The following is a 21,563-nucleotide window of genomic DNA, read 5'->3' on the forward strand; positions in this document are numbered from 1 at the left end:
GGGCCAGCCCACTAATCCAGGTCCCAACCCAGGGATCCTGTAGATGGCAACCATGTGCTGTGTGCCCTAAAACCTTTCCGTATTTTTCCCTGGGCCACTTCCTGTGGCCCCCAGCACCTCTTCGTCCTTACCTCAAGACTTCAGCCAGGAGCTCTCTCTCTTGCTCCCCTGGTCCTTGCTGGCAGCACTGCTCTGCCCAGGGTGCAGGCACACCTTCCTTCTGCTAGGAGCCTGGTCTTCTCCCCTCAACCTCCAGTCAGTTACTGAACTTTGCTCTGCCCTGCAGCCCTTCTTGTATTAGCATGCCAGGCCACGATTGGCTATTCCTCTCAGCCCCTTTCAAATTGGTTGCTTCCAGCGCAGCCTCCCTAAGGCTGCTTTTAACCCCTTTTCTGCCAGGCAGGGGCAGCCGCCCCATCACAGGCTGACAAAATGCTTGACTGAAGGGTAAGAATATACAAGGAGTGACAATCTTTGCACTGGATTGTAGTAAAATTTTCAAAGCTTCATAAGCCTCTTATTGCCTTTCAGAATCCTCTGACGAATACTGCAACATCCTGCAGTACCCTTGAAAAACCTTACTGCATTAAAGTTTAGTAGCAGTGGAGTCCATTCTATTAACAATGCACAGTTTATGTATTATTGTGGAGGTATATGTAACTTCTCTAAAAAGGAAACATGACCAAGGTAAACCCCTGGAAGTGTTCTGAGCTTCAAAGAACTATTTAAATAATGTCTCAGACATGAAAGAAACTTTTGGACACAAAATTAAGTGGGTTTCCTAGTAAGTCTCTAGATAAATGGCCAAAAAAAAAAAAAAAAGCCTTTTGAAATTACACCCTAAAAAGAGAACCAATGTCTGATCACCTGTTGCAGGAGGACAAGCTCAGAGGCCCAAGCAGTAGAAAAAAAACAGACAGATCTGCGCAGGATGAGTGCTTGTTCTGAGCTAACAGCTGTTATGAACTCATAACCACAGAAAAATGCCCCCGTGGAATTGAAGGACTCACCTCCCAGAACCCTTGCTGGAGGTGTGATCTCTGTAGGTTCTTTTATTGTTTTAATATTGTCTACTTAAGGCTTTCACCTTAATAGTAAATATGCTTGCTTAGAAAAAGCTATGTGGTAACTTATAACTGTGGACAATTATGCTGTTTATAGCCTCTAAAGAGAAAGCAAAGTGTAGATGCAGATATAGGTCTCAGCCCAAGAGCGGTGATGACTGAGGAGCTGGGACATAAAGTGGGTGCTCTTGCTGGACCATGAGGGTGAAGGGGGTGAGGGCTCCGGCTGGAGGGGCGGGCTCTAAAAAGGGGCCAGGGATAAGCAGTTTGGAGTGCAGGAGGGTGCTCTGGGGCTACGGTGGGAAGAGAGGATTCCCCCCAGCTCTCTCCTCCCACAGCAGCACGTGGGCTGAGGGAGAAAGGCACCTCTCCCCGCCGCAGCAGTTGCTACAGAACAGGCGCCTCTCTCCCAGCCAGTCTGGCCCAAGGGAGGGGCACCGCGGCTGGGTCTGAGCCACCCCAGCAGCTTGGGGGCCAGGCTAGGTTGGGGCCGGGTGGTTCCCTGAGCGGCACTAAAAAGGCTGTTACACAGCTGTCCAGCTTGCAGGAAACTTAGCACTCCACCCCTCCCTTGGGGACTGTAGCCCATCAGTTGAGAAACATTTCTCTAGCCTATGACTAGGGAGTTAAATTTACTTGAAGTGCATCAACATGATTTTACCATTATTTCCTCCAGGGCATATGAACATTGTGAAGCGGGTTGTAACTAATTAAGATTTAGAAAAAATTCTTGAATCAACCACTGACGCGGATGCCAGCAACATATATTTATTGTCATTTTCAAGATATAACTTACTGTATACATATCAGGACTTCAGACTAAAACAAACAAGTTTATTATAAACTCTTAACTCACATCAGAGAAGAAATAAGAGGAACTGATTTTAAAGTTGGCCTGTAAAAGATTTTTAAAACTGGTGATCTTCCGCCTTTTTGATCCATAAAGGCCTGAAGGGTTTCCAGGTTTTTTCTATTTATTTTTGCCTCAAATCTAGAATATCAAATCCAGTTTTCTGTGGTCTCCCTGGAAGATCTCAGAACAGGCATATTGTAAACATCAAGATCTTACTGGTAGTTTGAATCTTTAAACAAGGACGTTAGTATACATCATTCTTGGAAATGTTAACTGGGCACTGAATTCAAATAAGTGTTAAGTTCCACATCAGTGTATGTGCCTACCTCAGGAGTTTTCACAGGGGAAACTATGTTGTTGTAGTCAAGTTTTTGACTTTCTTCCCCTCAATTGTTCTGTTTTCACTTTTACTCTTTTTGATGTCCTTGTTTTACTACTTCTCCTGCCACACAGTGTTCCAGCCTATACAGGATCTGAGTTTCTAGTATAACAAACAGGAAAATGAATATACACTTCAAGCCTTTACACAAAGCAAAGGAGGGCCCAAGCCCATTTCCCTCTCTTCTTCCCCTCCCCTACACTTGACAGGTCATCTTTAAAAAGAGACAAATGCATACAATGAACAAATATATGAAGCTGCAGGAGTTCCAAGATATAGAACATTGTGAAAATATATCTCAAGCATAAAAACTACACTCAGTAATTGCAAAAATAAAGTTTCACATTCTTTTAAACATTTTGATCCAAGCTCAAAGCAAATGAATATTAAACCTCAATGATTCTCGCTTTAAACCACATTAGTACAATAACTTTAAAATTAAAAAAGTGGAATCTTTTTTGGTGATAAAGAAACTGGCCAGGTCCTTCAAAGGAGATACTGTACATATAGCAAAGACCCTAAGCATCAACAGTATATTCCAGCCAAAAGGAAGTCTCCAGCTGACCTGTTTCATACTTAGCATCAAACGTTACTGAAGACTAAGAACCATAATTCACTAGGATCAGATATTAGGTTAGACCAGTACAAATAGAAGGAAAAACAAAACACTTTAAACAAGGTTCATTTTTTGCCACTGAGCTTTTTAGGCTAACAATTTCACTAGTGCAAGACCATATTTTTACCTGATTCAATGAAAGCTCATAAGTGTCACAATTTTTAAGAACACTCATACAAAACTATTTTTTTCCTTTTTTAAAAAAGTGCCACATACCATACTTTCATTAAAAAGTTTACAAATTAATGGAAGACAGTCTGTCTCCATCTCTTGTCAACAAGGAAAGGCCAAAGTGATTCTCTGATCCCAACTCGAAACGGAGTTCGTTGTCCTATTCCCAGCATCTCTAGCTTGGAGCAGTCGAGCTGAGCATTCCTCGGACGAAGAGCACCCACTACTGGGCTATCAGTAATCTTTAAAAAAAAAAACACTATATACAGTTAAAAATGGAGGCTTCTAAATAAGTGTGCACACTATCATTTGTTGCTTTCAATAGGTTTGTTCCCTTCAGGAGAGAGCCTACATAAGGAGTTCCTGCCACCTGAAATGCCCTTCCTTTCTCTCCATCTCAGACTTTATCTCAAATTAAAATCCATTTTCTCACTTACCTAAAATTTTTGAACAATGAAAAACTAGGGAGACAAATTTTCATTTTGTAGAGCGTTTAGGGATGGTGTGTATTAACCAGCCTACAGAAAATCCCATTTTACTTGTACTCCTCGTGTGAATCCTCTTTATGACACGTGGAAGAATTCCCCTTCAGTTAGACAGCTACAAAATGCATCACACCTGTCTTAACTGGTAAAGAGTGAGCCATTTAATGTTTTTTCACATCATTGTCTCCTCTCTTCCATATCTTATCCCCACTCCTCTGACAATGGCCAGGAAATCAGTAGATGTGGATAACGGATGAGAAGTGCACATTCGTGGGATGAAAAATGCTTTAGGAGACCTGCTTCATCCACCAACAATAAAGGCTGTTAAATATATGATCTCAGACCAACCTAGTTTTTTGAGTGTAAGGGGTCTTTCTTCCATGTCACATTTCAGTACTAACTTTACTAATTAAGAATCCCTGAACTTGTGAGCTAAGTCTCACTTTACCTTTAAATATAAACCCTAGAAGTTAACAGCATCTCACTACTAACATATGTAGTAGATTTTTTTTTTTTTTAAAACAAGTCTGATCCCAAGGTGCTAAGCATTTTCAACTTGCCCCTTTTCCTCAAATTTCTTCCTGTTTAGTTTAAATTTACATAAACTCAAATTTTTGAGTTTTTAAATCCACCATTCTAAATATCCATGGGTATTTCTCAACAATGAAGACCTATTCAGAGAATGGAATTTGAAAAGAAATAATAGTAACTTAAACATTACGACAATACAAAGGAGATTACAAAATTTACTGTATCTTAATTTGAAGAGAGATTTTTTCATTAAAGGAAGACTAAGAGGCAAAAATTAGTTACAACTTCATTGATTACTAAGAGAAATTGCTCAGTTTACAAAAAGTAGTCTGCGAAACTAAGGTATGCTAAATTAAATCTGACTGCTAATTAAGTAGCTGGCTATTTGGTTATTATTCACTTTAAAAATATCAAAAGACTGCGTTAGTCAGCTGTATCCTAGAAGTACTTTATACACTAGACTTGCACATTTCTATAAGAATATACTGTACTTATGGGTAAGTTGATTTCTGATTGAAACAATACATCTGTTATAGGAAATCAGAATCCAGTTAACCTAGCAGCTGTCAAGTATCAGGGGGTAGCCGTGTTAGTCTGTATCTACAAAAACAACAAGGAGTCTGGTGGCACCTTAAAGACTAACAGATTTATTTGGGCATAAGCTTTCGTGGGTAACAACCTCACTTCTTCAGATGCATAGAGTGAAAGTTACAGATGCAGACATTATATACTGACACATAGAGAGAAGGGAGTTACTTCGCAAGTGGAGAACCAGTGTTGACAGGGCCAATTCAATCAGGGTGGATGTAGTCCACTCCCAATAACAATTTTCCTCTCCTGGAATTGACACCTCCTCATCTGTTATTGGGAGTGGACTACATCCACCCTGATTGAATTGGCCCTGTCAACACTGGTTCTCCACTTGCGAAGTAACTCCCTTCTCTCCATGTGTCAGTATATAATGCCAGCATCTGTAACTTTCACTCTATGCATCTGAAGAAGTGAGGTTGTTACTCACGAAAGCTTATGCCCAAATAAATCTGTTAGTTTTTAAGGTGCCACCAGACTCCTTGTTGTTCTAGCAGCTGTCATTTCCTTGCAGTAGAAGATATCTGACAATGTTGTTGGCAATACATCATACTATACTGAGGATTTTTGGGACTCTTCCTATTGCAATACTAAGATGTAATTGTTCATACTATCAGGAGCAGTGGCTCACTTGTATTTTCAGTACAAGAAAGTGGCTCAAATGAAAGCATTCAGCAATTTCTATACTTTTGTATAGCCTCAACATTACTTACTGGTCTCAAGTGGCTGCTGGGAAGGTTGAAAGCATCTGCTATAGCACAGGCCATTTCATACTTGGTCATCTGTTCATTACCAGACCAGTGGAATGTTCCTTTTATTGATGGATCCTAGAAAGAAACAAGCACAGATGAAGGGTTAGGCTGGCTCTTTTACAGAAACAGAATGTACAAGCCGACATTCAAACAAGATGATGCCATCCTGAAAAACAAGTTAATAATTAATTTAAATATTTCTGGAATGAATATATATTTCCAGAGTAGAGACTGAGCAGATGTTTGGGAAGTGAAAAATGTAGCCCTTATAAAGCTATCAGTGGGACGGGCACAGTCCTGATACTACACATATTTGGCCTGACTTTTCAGAGACGCTGAATACGCTTGACTCAACTGTGCATGAATCGAATGCGCTCTTAAAGATGACACATGACATAAAAAGTTAAATGTATAGAAAAATCCATTCTAAGCCAATCATTTATCAAAATTCAAATAATGCAAGTGTGACAGACACCATGAACCCTCTTCTCCCTCACATCAAATGAGGCGATGTAGAAGTACTCAGACTGAACAAAGGCATAGCTTTTTATATATATAGGTGTTGACAAGTCCAATCCTGTCCACATAATATGGCTGGCTGTGCAGTATACCACACTTTGAGTCAATTTACTTGTCACCTCACACATACCGATTTCTGGGTAGTGACCGCCAAAGCTAATATTGCAAGACAATTTCAGTTTAGCATTTCCACATGTTTGCAGCTTGCTGAAAAGTTACAATTTTGCATTTCAACATGAATTTTTCCATGCATGGTTCCCATCAATATTTTTTTGGGGGGAAATTATGCCTGCCAGTTTTGAGTTAAATTGGAAAAATACACTTACCATTTTAAAAAATTCTAACTGCAGTTTTTAGAAGAGTGATGGCACTGGGATAGTTAGAAACAGCTGAAGGTTGAAAGATGGCTCTTGGACATGTAAGTAGCTCTCTGGAGAGCTGTACTTCTGCCAGGTTTGGGGTGGGGGGGGGAGGAGGAGTGGAAAAACCAACTTATTTTGGTTTTGCAGAACTATGAGAGTTTGAAAACCATCCATTGAATATGTACAGTCTAGAAGTGCGCACAATGGACAGATTAACTGACTGTGCCTGCACAACTCTGAAGTGTGCACTCTGCATAAAGATTCTGGGCTGCTTCCTCTTAAACTGGGAGCTACTGCCTCCTAGCTAGCCCTCTGAGCCCTTATTTCCCCTGAACTGTGTTTGTTTGAAATTGGGATCATTAGAGAAAATTCAGTTAATGCTTCCTAGATTTTGAGCCCCAAAATGCACTCCTGGGCCCAGCATGTTTGAAACTTGTTACAGGGGAGTGCTTCCCCAAGCTTCTCTTTGGCCTTCTTACCTTCTCAGCTGGAGTCTGTCTACAGCAGCTAAATGTTATTACCAGGGTTATCTGCACATATGAATACCTCCTCCATGGTCCTACTCGGACAACTCAGCTGGAAGAGCTCTGTAGTGGCGGCTTAATGAGGATTGTATAAGAAAGTAACAAGATGGTAGAGAGCTCGTGCTCCATTTCAGAGAAATTGGAGCATTTACAGTTTCTCTGAAACCCCGACCTATCAATATCCACCCCCTTCTGTCTCTCTGCAGCTCCATCAAATATTTTATACCACACTCAGCACCACTGCATGAAGAACTGTGTCCACCATGAAGTCTAATCAACGTTGATCTTAAATTTTCTTCCCTTTGTGTTTTTTTGTACAATTTATTGCAGAAATACTACAGTGATGAACTGATGACTTGCATTTTTAGTCCTGGAGACGGTAAGATTCATGGTCATTATAATTTCTTGTGCGCAAACAGCTAAGAAAGCTGTGTGTCCTGCTCTCCCACTGTCATCCTTGCAACTTACAATTTCATCATTTCCCAAGTAGCACAACACTCATGGAGGGTCATGGACAGAGAAGCGGTTATTGAAGTAACAGAGGCTCAGCCCAGTGCACTGAAAATTAGAACCAGAACCTTCAATTTGATACTGAACTGTACCACAGCAGGGAAAGGAAAATTAAAAACAAAATTTCTCACCAACATTCTCTTCTCTGATAGCTGCCGGCAAACACAGGCTACATCCTTGATGTTGGTGGGAAATCTCTGTTGCCAATGGTCCATATTGGCTGATTTGTTACTGAACTGCACTTTATCAAACATAACAGTCACAGCACTCTCTTCCAGATTTTCTACTTCCCCATATAAGATAGGAATTCTGAGCACTGCAGCACCTAAAGAGGAAAAATATATTTTTAAAGGGTTAAAAGGAAACTATGAATAGCTAGGACCTAATGAAGCCTTGAGAATAACCCTAAGCCAATTTCAGAATGTGAATAAAAATTGTTTTAGACATTTGGTAAACATTACATATATTCAGACACCTAAAAGAAAACCAGTATTAACTGTGATTGTGTACGGTCTGCTGTCATCTCATTTTTAGTCAATATGAAGTTTTCAAATTTCATATAGAACTGAGAACATTTATATACAGTAAATTAGAGTTGCTAAAATTACACCAAAAAACACCTATTCCTTTTTGTATAAAGCAGACATTTATATAGCTAATACCTGTATTCAAAGTGTTTATAATGCCAGTGAGCTGTACTGTTAATGGACAGGGAGAGACACCTAAAGGTGAATACCCAAGACTTGCAGAGAAAAGACAAGGACAATATAAAAAGAATGAGAGGGGGAAAAAAGGCATCTCACAAGGGAACCATGGTGGGGAGTAGGAGGGGATGGGGGACAATATTGCAGAGAAAGTGAGAAATTAGTCAACAGAGGGAATTAAATTAACTCAAGTGGCTACTTTAAAAAAAAAATCATCAAAGAAAATATGTAAATTTAGGCAATTAGGAAGTGAAGATCATCATAATATAAGTTGCTGAGACAGTATAAGAGATTTTTTCATTAACGAACACTTGCAAAGCGTGACTATATACAAGACTGCTGCCTGGATGATATACTCCCTAAGATAGCAAGGGAATTACCATTTGCTTTGACACTCTGTTTTGACAGGTTATCAAAACTGAGACAGTGAAGAAAGAACAAAGAACCATTTTGGGTTGTTGGGTTTTTTTGTTTTTTTAAAAGGAAGCAAAGTGATCTCTCACTGCTTCAAACAAACAAACAAAAATCTAAGAAAAGCCACTAAAAACCTAATTGTAAATAGAAGTATTCACAATACAAATATATAAATATCTTGCAACACAAACTTGATTGGTTTCTTTTATTATAGAATTACAGACTTAATAGTTGAAAGAGTGATCCATGTACTATTTGCATTTTAGTAAAACAATTGATTCGATGTATTATGATATCTTACTCAAAATCAACTTAAATCTGCTTACATAGGAATACTGCTACAGACTGATTACTGACTGAAAGACCATAACCAAAGGGTTATGAAACACAGCAAAGTACTGAGTTGGGGAAGGTGTCTAGTGTTGGGTCCAGTTTTACCTTCATTACCAATCCAGAAGAGGGAGCAAACAGCATCTTAATAAAATTCAGAGATGATACTAAATTGGGAGGTTTTGCAAACACTATTAGGATAGAAATAATACAAAGGCAGCTACGGAGTTCAGGAACACCAGCAAAGAAAATTAGATTCCACTGGTAGGAAAGAGGAAACAATCCCACAGGGACAGGAAGTTAGATTAGATGTTCTAATAGGTCTTTTTCAAATCTAGATTCTATGATTTTATTAATTTAATATGACCTATTAGCTCATCTGTAACAAAGTGAGAAGAAAAAAACTTCAATTGTATTCTTACCTTCATTATTTTCAAGGACTGCCTTTTCTCCTTCTAATTTAGTTTTACCATAAAGATTTAGGGGATTTGGTGCATCACTCTCTTTATACGGAGGATTTGTTCCATCAAACACATAGTCTGTACTAATGTAGATCAGAAATGCTCCAACTCCAGCTAAGATAAAAGATGGGGAGGGGGATAAAGAAAACTTACTATGAGCCTTTAGAGAGAAAGGGGGGAAATTGCTATTCATTGCACCTAAAGACATTTGTACTCTATTTCAAATTCACTATAATTCATACTTTCAGTACGAAACTACATTCATGGATGGAAAAAAAAATGCATGTTCTAGATTCAATACTATCCCCTTTGCCTTCTCACCCCTTCATTCCCTCACTTTGTCACTTTGCTAATCCTCCACACATACACATGTGTTGTCTTCACCTACATAAGCTAGATAGAAAGCTTGTTGAGGCAATGATGGATCTTGGCTGTTTAAGTGTGAAGTGTTATGCATACTTATGCCACTGTATAAATTAATGCAGTATCCTGGCAAAAAAAATGAATCCATCTCATTGTCTCTTTACCTGCTTCTTTTGCTAAGTTCCCTGAAGCAGTCACATTGAGCTGAGAAACAGCATCTGCTTGACTTTCTACAACATCTGGTCTTCTCTCAGCAGCACAATGCACTATCACATGAGGCTGAAAATTAAAGACTCAATTTTAATGAGAAACAAAATAAAAAAATAGCAATTGTGCCCTCAACATAGAAACCAAGTCTGTAATCTACAGAGAAACTAAATAGTATTATAATTTAATTGTGGCACTGCTCTACAACAATCATCATTTATTGTGAAATCTCAAAGAGCTCTTTTTCCTTTGGAAATGCAATAGAATAAAGCTGCCTTAAGATTTTACAATAAATATCTAAGAATCTCATTCAGTAATTTTGTAGTCATGGCCCTCAATAATATCTATCTTACAGCAAGGAGTTTTGTTCTCATCTGAGTGTTAAAGATGATATGGGTTAGACTCAATACCCAATCATCCACAATGGTAATTAAACAATGCTAACCAAATTAGATTTAAATGGTATTCATGCAGAATTCATAAATGATTTGCTTGGCAGGTGTAGACCAGGCACAAGAGGTTTATAACTCTTTTCTAGGCTAGGTCCCTATTTATTCTAGAATAAGTGTTTAAAAAAGTTATTCCCTGGAAGCTGTGAAACAGCTTGGAAGTTTGTGAAACACAGCATTGACTGTTACAAGGAGATTTCTGCCATGACAGAAACAAGATATACAAATAATTATTCTGTATCTTTAGTGCAATGAAACCTTATTGTAACATTGCAGTGTCTCCATACAAATCATTACAGAAATGTAACAGCTTTTTATTTAACTACCAAATGTGTGTGTTTACACTGACTTGTTGTTGATTTTGTATCTAGGGATATTACACAAACACAGAGTAGTCACTGTACAAATTAGGGGAACAACAAAACTGCCATCTTCTTCCACACTACTACCTCACAGGATTTTGGAGTGCCACTGGGATCATATGAGCTAAATGATGTAAGGCACCTTAAACTTATTTGTTTAACGAAGGATACACATAGTCTCCAGTGCAATATGGCAAGTTGTCTGCTTCTTCTTGCCTTCCAGTAATCTTACCTGAAAATCCTGGATAATGTCATGAACCTCAACAGAATTCAGAAGATTAATCCGTTCAAATTTGGGTCGAGCTCTACTGTATCCACAGCCAACTGCATGCCAATTGTTTTCATTAAATTCTTTGTACACAGCTCTGCCAAGAAGCCCAGTAGCTCCTGTAATCAGAACACGTCTATTGGGAATATCAACATCTTCCTGGGTGGGGAAAAAAAAGAACACACATTTTTATTTCTTTCCATTATACTTAATGTCTCAGTTAACGTTTTATTATTTGGATGCAACCATAATCAGTGCGAATGAGTGTGAGCATATTATTCCTGAAAAACATTCAGGTTTGCTTTCTTCACTGTTTTCAAAAATGTAATGATTAAGTGATACATGGAGCCCTATAAAGCTTTGTAAAATGTAAATACTTGAAAACACAGGATAATGTTACAGCAGCAAATATAGATACACATTTCAGAGATCTGAACTGTAAAGCTTCATTCATAAACTTATGTCAGCAGAGGTGAACAAAGAATGAAAAAATATCAAAAACAAAGGGTCAGATATTTAAGGGAGCTCATAATTCAGTAGCTCCATTGCACAACAGGAACTGCTGGGTGATGAGTGCTTCTGAAGATCTGGCTCTGAATGTTTCATTGAAAAAGTTGTGAACTAATCCTGCAATGAGCTCCTTCTGGGCAGCCTCTGTACCCAGGAAGAGTTCCAGTCACTACAAAAGGATTCTGCAGAGGTATTCCCATGAGGCACTCACTGCAGAATTGAGATGTAAATTGAATATTTCAGGCACATAATTAATAAAATACTCACACAATTCATGTTTAGTTGAACAAGATGTATCAGAAAAATGCTTTGATTATTCAACCTGCTCCAAATGTCCATGTGGTATACTAAAGCATACTTCAGTGCTTAACAAGATTACGTACAGATAAACTTATACAAATTACATACAAAATGGAGAGTGCAAGAATCTTTAATAATGAAAAGTGACTAGTAACCGCAATATAGGGGTTGTGAGCTGCTTCCCCTATAATTATAAGCAAAAATATGGTATTCTTAAATTTAGTCCAATAACTGGATGATGTTTTAGAGAATCATTCTGAATTTACAAGTCAAAAATTGGATGCTCATTTAAATTTGCACTAGAAACGGAGAACACATCAGATGAAATCTAAACAAAATGATAATCTTTAACAGTTTAAGTAGATGCAATTTGTATTCTGTTACTCTACCTTGCACAAATGAGTAAGCAAGTTTACAACCAGGAAACCATTTCAAACAGACTTGGATAAACAATCATGGGTCTTTTCAGCTTGCCAGCAGATAGCAAACATCTGCCATAGTTTCAGAACAAATTTATTCTAAGTATGAAAAAGATCAGATTTTCCAACCTCTATACATAACCCATCCACAATAAGCATTGCATTGATTCTTTATTGAATGCCTCCTTGAAGCAACAATGTTTGCTCTGCAAGCAGATCCAGTGGCTGCCTTTGCTGGTGTTCATGGTTTTGTGTGTCAGTAGCAGCACTGACAGGGTGAACAGAACCAATAGAAGTAACAAGTCTTGTCAATTTTAAGGTTCCTTGGGAAATCAGCTACAGAGGTACTGGAGCGTTCTTTCTGCAGACTCAGAATGACAACACCCTATCTGAACCCATTCAGAAGTTTTTCCTTTAAAACCAAAAGATATGGAAGCTTAAATCCTAACTCCTGGTTTTGCTCCACATTCCCCTTTCTGTAAGAAAAGATTCCTGTTTGCTCCTGTATTTCTCTAGCTAAAGGGGCAGGGGTGAATATTATACATCTCTACCCCAACATAACGCTGTCCTCGGGAGCCAAAAAATCTTACCACATTATAGGTGAAACCACATTATATTGAACTTGCTTTGATCTGCTGGAGTGAGCATCCCCCCCGGAGCACTGCTTTACCACATTATATCCAAATGTGTGTTATATTGGGTTGCGTTATATCGGGGTAGAGGTGTATATTCAAGTTATGTCTGGCAACTGCTGTGCTTAGGTAACTTAAACTGCACAGGTCTGCTAACTCTTTTTTGAGCTTGTTAAAATTACCAATCCCATTTTATATCAAATTACAAGAAGGTGGATACTTTGACTTTAATATTAAAACTGTGACATGACTGCTGAATGTCAGCCTGAGTTTTACTGTAGTCCTGCCTGATAAGAGGATGCATCCAAAAAGCTAGTTATGGCTATGAAGGTTTCCGATAAGATTTCTCGCTATACGACTTAAGTTAAAAATATAAAACAACATCAAGAGTAGTCTGTAATGGTTTGAGTGTCATTCCGTTACACACAAATTTTATCATATTAACAGATTCCAGTTACTGTTCAAGGAAGCCTCACTGTTGCCAGAATTTCCAGGCACTCTTTATAATTGAGAAGCAGTCACTTGCATTCAAACACTTCCAAATATGAATATAAAAGTTCCATTACCAGCTAATTTGCAACTGTACCCACTATTTGAGTGGTAGAAGAAAGCACGGTACAGATATGTCTCACTCTTCTAGAAGTTCAGTGTTCACTGAGGATATAGGCAAAGGAAGTTTTGAAGCACGAACTAGGATGTTAACCTGAGTTATTTAACAGTAAAGTCTGAAATAAGATCAAAAGAACTTTAATCAGAGATCTCTCTTTCAGATAAAAAGAAAAGAATGAATATGCAATGACACCAAAAGCTGAGAAACAGATTATTTTAAAAGACAACATTCCTCTGTAGACACTACTTGAATGTAATTTAAGAGTATGAGTTTTCAAAAGAGGTGGAAAGTTTCAGCTTTCACCTTGAAACTGTTATAAAAATATTTTAGATGAAATCTAGACTACATAAGGAGTTATGAGCTTGACAGCATGACAACAATGATGCAATCCAACTGTTAAAATCCTTTAAATTTCAAAGCTAATATAATTTAGTGATGACAACACACAGTAATTGACTATGAATTGGCAACCAATGCAGTTTTGGGCTGTACTATGCACATAAATATCAGAATTGGGAAGTCACCATCAAGACTATCCCCAGAATAATCCAGTTAGTTTTGGACACCCTCAACAACAAAAATGAATGGGAACTCAGAAAAGAGTAAAAGTGATTAAAAGACTGACATATTTTAATTGTAAAGACTGAAAAGCGAACATATCTAAACATTTGACTAGAGCAGGGAAGGGCAAACTACGGCCAGTGGGCCGGATCTAGCCCATCAGGGCTTTCAATCTGGCCCGCGGGATTGTCAGCCCTATGGCGCAGCAGGGCTAAAGCAAGCTCCCTGCCTGCCCTGACTCCAAGCCGCTCCCGGAAGAGGCCGGCACCATGTCCCTGAGGCCCCTGGGGGGGGAAGGGAGAGGGCGCACGCAGAGGGCTCCATGCACTGCCCTTGCCTGCAGGCACCACCCCCTGCAGCTCCCGTTGGCTGGGAACGGGGAACCGCAGCCAATGGGAGCTTTGGGATTGGTACCCACAGGCAAGGGCAGGGCGGAGCCACCTGCCCCACCCCATCCCCAGGAGTCACTGCAGGACATGCCAGCCACTTCTGGGAGCAGCGTGGGGCAGGGCAGGCAGGGAGCCTGCCTTAGCCCCACTGTGTGCCGCTGCCATCTCAGAGCTGCTCGAGGTAAGCGGCACCAGGCTGGAGCCCGCACCCCAACCCCCTGCCCTGAGCCCCCTCCCACACTCTGCACCCCAGCTCCCTGCCCTGTGCCCCCTCCTGCACCCCGCGCCCTTACCCTGAGCCCCTTCCTGCATGCCACACACCCCTGCCCTAACCCTACATTCATGGCCCAGGATACAATTTCCCTACCCATATGTGGCCCTCGGGCCAAAAAGTTTGCCCACCCCTGGATTAGAAGGAAATTTAATCTCTCTCACTTATTTACCAAAATTTTGAAAAACACTTCTAACAGTATTTAAAAACTACAATGCAAATATTAAAGACAAAGATACCTATAATCAGTAGTAAAAACGTTGCTACAACATGACTATAAAACAAAATTATGAGAAAATTAGTCATTAACCTATGTTCCATCAATCAATGAAAACCTACAGGACCAAATAGGCACAGGTGGATTTTCCAAAGCAGCAAATTAAAATAAGAGGCCTGCACTGGAAACATTCTTCTGCAAAGTAAAAGCATTCCTTAGGTTCTTCACTGTTGTGATGGAATAAAAAGGTAGACGGGTCCCAGATCATTTAAGTATATGAAGCTTGTAAATTCTCTCAAGCTAAAGAAAAAGATATGACCACAACCATTACCTAGCAAGTTACTAGGAGTCAGAATTTCTAAATTCTAATCCCAGGCCAATGTCTCCAGCAAAGTTCGGGGGACTCAAATGATATAACTGGTGCCCTCAGACTATTTGGAAAAAAAAATTCTGACACAAAATCTGAGCCATTTGTACAAGTGGCAAGAGCTTTTTGTATGCCATGTCTACCTTTAGATGTTTGCAAAGTTATTGGTGATGTGGTTATACAGAAAATATCTTGTGAAGAATGACTCCCTTTCTCCCTCAGATAAGGATGGAGTCTTAGACCATCACAAAAAGAGTACTATTGTTCACCCCGGAGGCAAACATCTGGATGAGGCACAAGCCTGATTTATTAAAATCAAATTGAAGAGCATATACAACAGAAGTGGTAGTAATGGATCTCACTAAATGTAACATTATCTTCAAGTAAATGGAAACATACTTTTAGATAATGCAGAAAGAGATTACTCCCCCAGGAACAGGAAGCTGAAGGAACCTTTTCATCAGTTTATCTGATAACAGTTTCATAAATAACTACCTCTTACCACCCAGAAATCTAATTAGACTTGTTTTCCTGCTTTATGTCCAGTGATGTTTATAATGCGGTACCGATGAGCGCTGCTGTCTGGCTATGTTTGGTGTAGGGCTACATCAGACATGGCAGCAGGAACACTTATTTCAAGACGAGGGGATTCATTGTGCAGTGGGCTGCTTGTTTGGGGCGCTAGGTGACCCTGGCTGGCCTGGAGAGTTGGGGTGGGGCTGGGCAGGCTCGCTGATGAGCGCGCAGGCTACTTCGGAGCCGGGTCTCCAGTCAGAGTCATGCCACAAGCGGGTAGTTGTCCCGCTCCCCGAGCCCCGCTGCTAGTGGTGGGGGCAGACAGCGCCACCCGACCCAGCCGGGAGCTTGCCCGAGGCGGTGCCGACGCAAGGCGATGGCTCTACGGGGTGATGGCCTATCGGGGGGAGGGGGACTAGAAACAGGCCGCAGGTGCCGCCCGCTGGGGAGGGGTCTGGCGAGTCGGTCACGGTGGCTAGAGCCCCCGCCAGGGGTTGCTACGGGACGGGCTGATCTTCCCCCGCCACTGCCCCCGGGAGGCGCGGGGAGCCAGCCTAAGGCCCCCGGCCGCTCTACGCGCCCTGCCCCAGCGCTCGGACCGCCAAGGCACCCGCTCACCTCCACCAGCTCGCATTGCCCCGGCATGAAGCGGATCTTGAGCTCCTTCTCCCGGCCAACCATCCCCGCCGGCCTCGACCTCCGCTTCCCGCTGCGCCACTGATCCCCTCACTCCGGGTGCGGCCGACGACCGCTTCCGAGCTCACTGCGCAGCTCGGCAGCTGATTGGTTCCTCAGCCGGAAGAGATGGGGTGTACGTGAGGCACGCAAGGCTCCATCCCGCCAGCTCATTGGCCCCGCTCTCAGCCGGCGCACGCGCGGGGCTCAGTTACGAGCCCATTGGCCGGCGGGGGCCTCACAGGCACACAACGCTTCTTAAAGGGGCAGCAGCCTTATTACGCTTGTTTTGACTAGTAGGAGAAGGTAGGGGAACTCGTCCAGCCCCGCTCCTCCCCACTGTGGGTGCAGTGACAGCGTGGGACTCGGCTGCAGCTGGTGCCGCCTAGGCCACACTTAGATCAGACTGAGTTGGCTGGTGCTAGCTACACCCTGGTCTAGACAAGCCCAGCGGCAGGGGGAGGTGCTGGTGGGGCCCGGGTCAAGCCCTCCATCTGCTGGGCTGAGGGCATCGGGGTCAACAGGGCTGGTCCCTGGACCTGGGCAGGCTCCAGCACCGTGCCAGAGCTCAGCCCCCTCTGCTAACTAAGGCAGCCCCATCCTCAGTCGTTTTCAGTGGGCTGGGGTAGGGGTGTGGGAGGGGCTGAGGGCTCCATCTGGGGGTGCAGGCTCTAGGATGGGGCTGTGGATGAGGGGTTTGGGGTGGGTGTAATTAGAGCCTATATAAGAAAAAGACCCAAAAATTGGGACTGTCCCTGTAAAATCGGGACATCTGGTCACCCTAGGTGAGGCAGAGAGGTTCAGGATGTGGGAGGGAGCTCTGGGCTGCGGCAGGTGGTTAGGGTGCAAGGGGGTGAGGGTTCTGTGTGGGGGTGCAGGCTCTGGGGTGGGGCTGGTGATGAGGGATTTAGGGTGCCGAGTGGGCTTTGGATTAGGGTGGGATAGAGAGGTTCAGGGTGTGGGGGGGGCTGGGGTGCAGGGGGAGGGCTTCATCTGGGGTGGGGCCAGGGATGAGGGTTTTGGGGTGCAGGAGGGGACTCTGGGTTTGGGGACGGGGCTCAGGGTTACCTTCAGCGACTCCCAGTCAGCGGGGCAGCTAAGGCAGACTTTGTGCCTGTCCTGACTCCACGCTGTGCCCTGGAAGCAGCCAGTTGCAGTTAGGCTCCTAGGTGGAGGAGCTCTGCATACTGCTCTTGCCTGCAGGCACCACCCCCGCAGCTCCCATTGGCCACAGTTTCCGGCCAATGGGAGTGCAGAGCCAGTGCTCGCGGTGGCGGCAGCACACGGAGCCCCATGTCGTCTGTCCTCCTCCCCGACCCACACATAGGAGCCCGCTTTGCTGGCCGCTTCTGGGATGCAGCGCGGAGCCAGGACTGGTAGGTATTAGCCTGCCTTAGCTCCCCAGCAGCACTGATTGGACTTTTAACGGCCCGGTTGGCGGTAATGACCGGAACTGCCAGGGTCCCCAGATGTTCCAATAAAAAACCCGACACCTGGTCACCCTACCCCCTGCCTAGACCTGGATAGAGGGAATGGAGCCAGTTTGAGGTGTGCAGTGGCAGAGACCACCTGTCTCCTCCCAGCCACAGGGGGTTGTTTGGATGCTGCAGCTCCATTAACCCTCTACAGCAGCGGTTTTCAGACTGGGTCAGGACTCCCTTTCAATGGGGTCATCAGGACTGGCGTTAGATTTGCTGGGGCACGGGGCCAACGCCTGAGCCTCACCACCCAGGGCCCAAGCCACACTGCCCGGGGCCCAAGGGCTTCAACCCTGGCTGTCAGGGCTCAGATTACTGGTGCTCCCCTGCCCGGGGCTGAAGTCCTTCAGCTTTGGCTCCCTGACCAAGGCAGTGGAGCTCAGGCTTTGGCACCCCAGTCCAGGGTGGCAGGGCTCAGACGGGCTAGTGCTTCAGTCCCCCATCCTGGGGTCACGTAGTATTTTTTGTTGTCAGAAAGGGGTCACGGTGCAATGGAGTTTGGGAACTGCTGCTCTGCAGTACTTCAAGTGTCCTGGAGGTTTCTGACACCCCAGTCCATCACAGCTTGTGCTGTGATAGTACATCTGCCGCCTTGCACATGGAGCTGTTACCCTAATGCTACTTTCTCAAACCACTCTCAAGCTGCATACAGATTGGCGGTGCCATCCCTGATACCTGGACTCCCAGGAACAAAATTCTCCTACCAAAATAGTGGCTGAACAATTAGAGTCTTTGGCACTGGTTTTCTAAAATCATAGTACCCAATAATGAGGATTTCAGAGATGGCCAGTGTAGCTGGGTGTCCTTAAATTATAACTATACCCGTGCTTCAATGAAGAAGAATCTCTGACTGTAACTAGAATCACTTAACTCACTTATGCATAGAATTCGGCCTTTTATATGAAATTCAATTAAAATATATTAAATATTTTAAAATATTAAGTGTGTTAAGATTGGAAAGTGAGGCTATAAAAAAAATCAGGAAGTGTCAAAATTAAGGTTGCCTGTGTAACCTTCACTCTGCCTCCTTATGTGAATAAATATGTGACTTAAGCAATGTAATTTTTCCCCACAGGACCTTGAATCTGTGTAAGGCAAGGTTATTTAGTGCATTAGGCTGGGGTACCTATTTTGCTATTTCTAGACTGGAAAAGTTACCCATTCTTGACAGTAAAAAGATACTGAAGTATTTAAAAAACAAAAATTAAATCGACTATGTCAGCCAGGTCAACCTGAGAAACTCAAAATATTGGCTTCTGCAGCTAACTCAGTCATCTTCACTTCATTTTCCTGTTTGTTCATAATCTGGAAAAGAAAAACAAGCCATCCTGCTTTTTCAGGTCCCAAATGGTTTCTCAATTTGGAATTAATTAGTCCAAAGGAAGAAAATATTCTTTCTACACTGGCAGAAGAACCTATTGCTGTTAAAAGTGAGATTATCACTTCAACAGTTTCTGAATCCAAATGTTTATGTGACTTCCACCAGTTCATTGGTGTGACTTTCTTTAAAACTTCATCAGCAAACATATATTTCTTGAATGGTTCACCCTTTGCTCTGAAGTTTATTATAATTGGCATTATGGAGGGATGATTGCTGGATGTCCATGTCATAGCCAACTCCTCTTCTTCAGCAGTTAAGGTTTAACCCTGGTACCGAGTATTGAGAATATTTGCAAGAAAATGAGCTGGAGATAGTGCTTGTCCCATTCGTTTTTTTTAATGCTTGTAATTTAACTCTGGCATTGCATATTTCTCTTTTTAAGATCTCACTCAGTTCTTTTCAAATTTCAACAGCATCAGCAATAAAACAGCTATTTCCTTGCATTTTGTTCGAGGCTACAGAAATAGGCTTTGGGGTACTCAGCATGTGTTCAATATTTCTCTTAAGCCCAATGTCGAGAAATTTGGCTGTGACAGTGCCATCTATTTTTTCATGATTTTGTTCACAAACCGTCATCAGATTAGAGCAGTTCTTGATATAGTGCTCAAAACAGTCCACTACTGAGTTCCATCGCACGTCTTGTGGGAGAGTTAGCTTGGTTCCTCCCACTTTTTTCAGAGTAGCTGCTGCAAAGTGGTTGTTATGGAAGTATTTTGCAATTTCAACATTAGCCTTTATTTCTGGAACACTGATGTCTTTAGCTAGGAGGTGCATCAAATGAGACTGCAACTGTATGTTATTAGCTTGGGACTCTCTTCTAAATAATTTCTTCTCATCTTGGATACATTTGCAGCATTTTCTGTGACCAAGCTGCATACTAAACATTTGAATTTTTCTTCACAGTTTGTTATAACTTTTACTGCTACTTCTTGTAAGCATTCTGCTGTGTGTGCATTTCCTGGTGTATCAATTGTTTCTGCAAGGAAGACATTCCCTTCTTCTGTTGTCAGACAAGCACATACAACAGAATCATTGTGGACATTGCTTCACCCATCAAGACTCAAGTTGACAATTTTACCCTCTAGGCCTTTTGCACACTGCTCAATTTCTCTTTCATACACTTTATCCAGCAATTTGCCTGCGACATCTGCTCTGTTGGGTGGACTGTATCCTGGTCTTAATAATTAAACCGTGTTAATGAAGTGTGGGTTCTCAATCATATGGAAAGGAGAGTTTGTTGCATAAACAAACCAGGCAATTTTTTTCATCGATTACCTCTTTTTGTAATCTGCTGATTCTTATCACAAACTTATCTATGGTTGTTTCTGGATATACTGTGGCTATGTGACATACATTATCATTGGTAGATAACTCTGAAACTATAGAAAATGATGGTGATCTTGAAGGTGGATAGTCTTCAGATGTTGACGATGGATTCTCCTAACCAAAATAAGTCAATGCAGTTATTTAATTATTATTACCTTACTGCTCATTTAGTATTACTCATTGCAGGTGAAATTGTAAAAGGAAGATCTGCCTACTTCAGGTATATATTTTTTTATCACAATGGCATATAAAATTATAATATCATAGAACATCTACTATATTTTTTTGCTCAAACATGAGAATTCAAGAATAGTCCAGAAGGAAGACAGGCAGTCCTTAAGAAAGAAGTATGAAATAAAAAAAGTTTACCTGAAGATCCTGCATGTTCAGACATGTTTCTTTCATCATCATCCTTCTCAGGAGGAAGCTGCGTTGAACACTTCTCATGATGTTGTTTCATTTGGGCAACCAGGACTTGCATTTCTTTGTTGCACTGTTTGCATTTTGCACACATGCCTGTCTTACCCACAGGTAGAGGAACTTCATTAAAATATTCCCAAACTGGGTCTCTTTTACAGCCTGCTGCCATTATAGGTTTTCCCTTCTAGTGAGAGAATGGTATGGTGGATCTCAAATCAATGAAGGCTACACGCAGACCTCAAGACTTCTGGAATATGCTGCTCAAAGTTTCACTTTTGTTTCTACTGCCCGTCCCTCCCATCTCACATTTATCTCCAGACTTCTTCTCCTTGTCCAGATCTGTTCTGCCCCCAACTATCTTCTATTCATTGAACTTTTAGAAATTTTGCACTTTTAGAGAAAGGTAAGGGATTGTGTACACAAATTTGCAGAGAGACAAGAGGGTTGAGGTCTGTTATTTCTCACCTCTATATATTATTTATTTATTTAAAAACATTTTTGCTGTTAACAAGCATGTTATCTCTCGAGACACAAGTCCACAGTTTGAGAACTGCAAAACTAAGCATTTCTGATGGTATC

General features: G+C 41.9%; 1 protein-coding gene across 1 annotated transcript; it reads right to left on the reverse strand.

Annotated features, from left to right (window-relative positions):
• Positions 1-1,814: 1,814 nt before the first annotated feature.
• MAT2B (methionine adenosyltransferase 2 non-catalytic beta subunit) lies at positions 1,815-16,639 on the reverse strand. The gene is made up of 7 exons (XM_005297977.5): positions 16,323-16,639; positions 10,877-11,071; positions 9,791-9,905; positions 9,225-9,377; positions 7,486-7,679; positions 5,401-5,514; positions 1,815-3,325 (listed from the first exon to the last, which is right to left on the reverse strand). Exons 1-7 carry the CDS (start codon positions 16,383-16,385, stop codon positions 3,155-3,157), a joined length of 1,005 nt encoding a protein of 334 aa, XP_005298034.1. The 5' UTR covers positions 16,386-16,639; the 3' UTR covers positions 1,815-3,154.
• Positions 16,640-21,563: the final 4,924 nt, after the last annotated feature.

Source organism: Chrysemys picta, chromosome 8 (genome assembly GCF_011386835.1).
Source record: "Chrysemys picta bellii isolate R12L10 chromosome 8, ASM1138683v2, whole genome shotgun sequence".
In the NCBI taxonomy this organism is placed as follows: domain Eukaryota; kingdom Metazoa; phylum Chordata; order Testudines; family Emydidae; genus Chrysemys; species Chrysemys picta.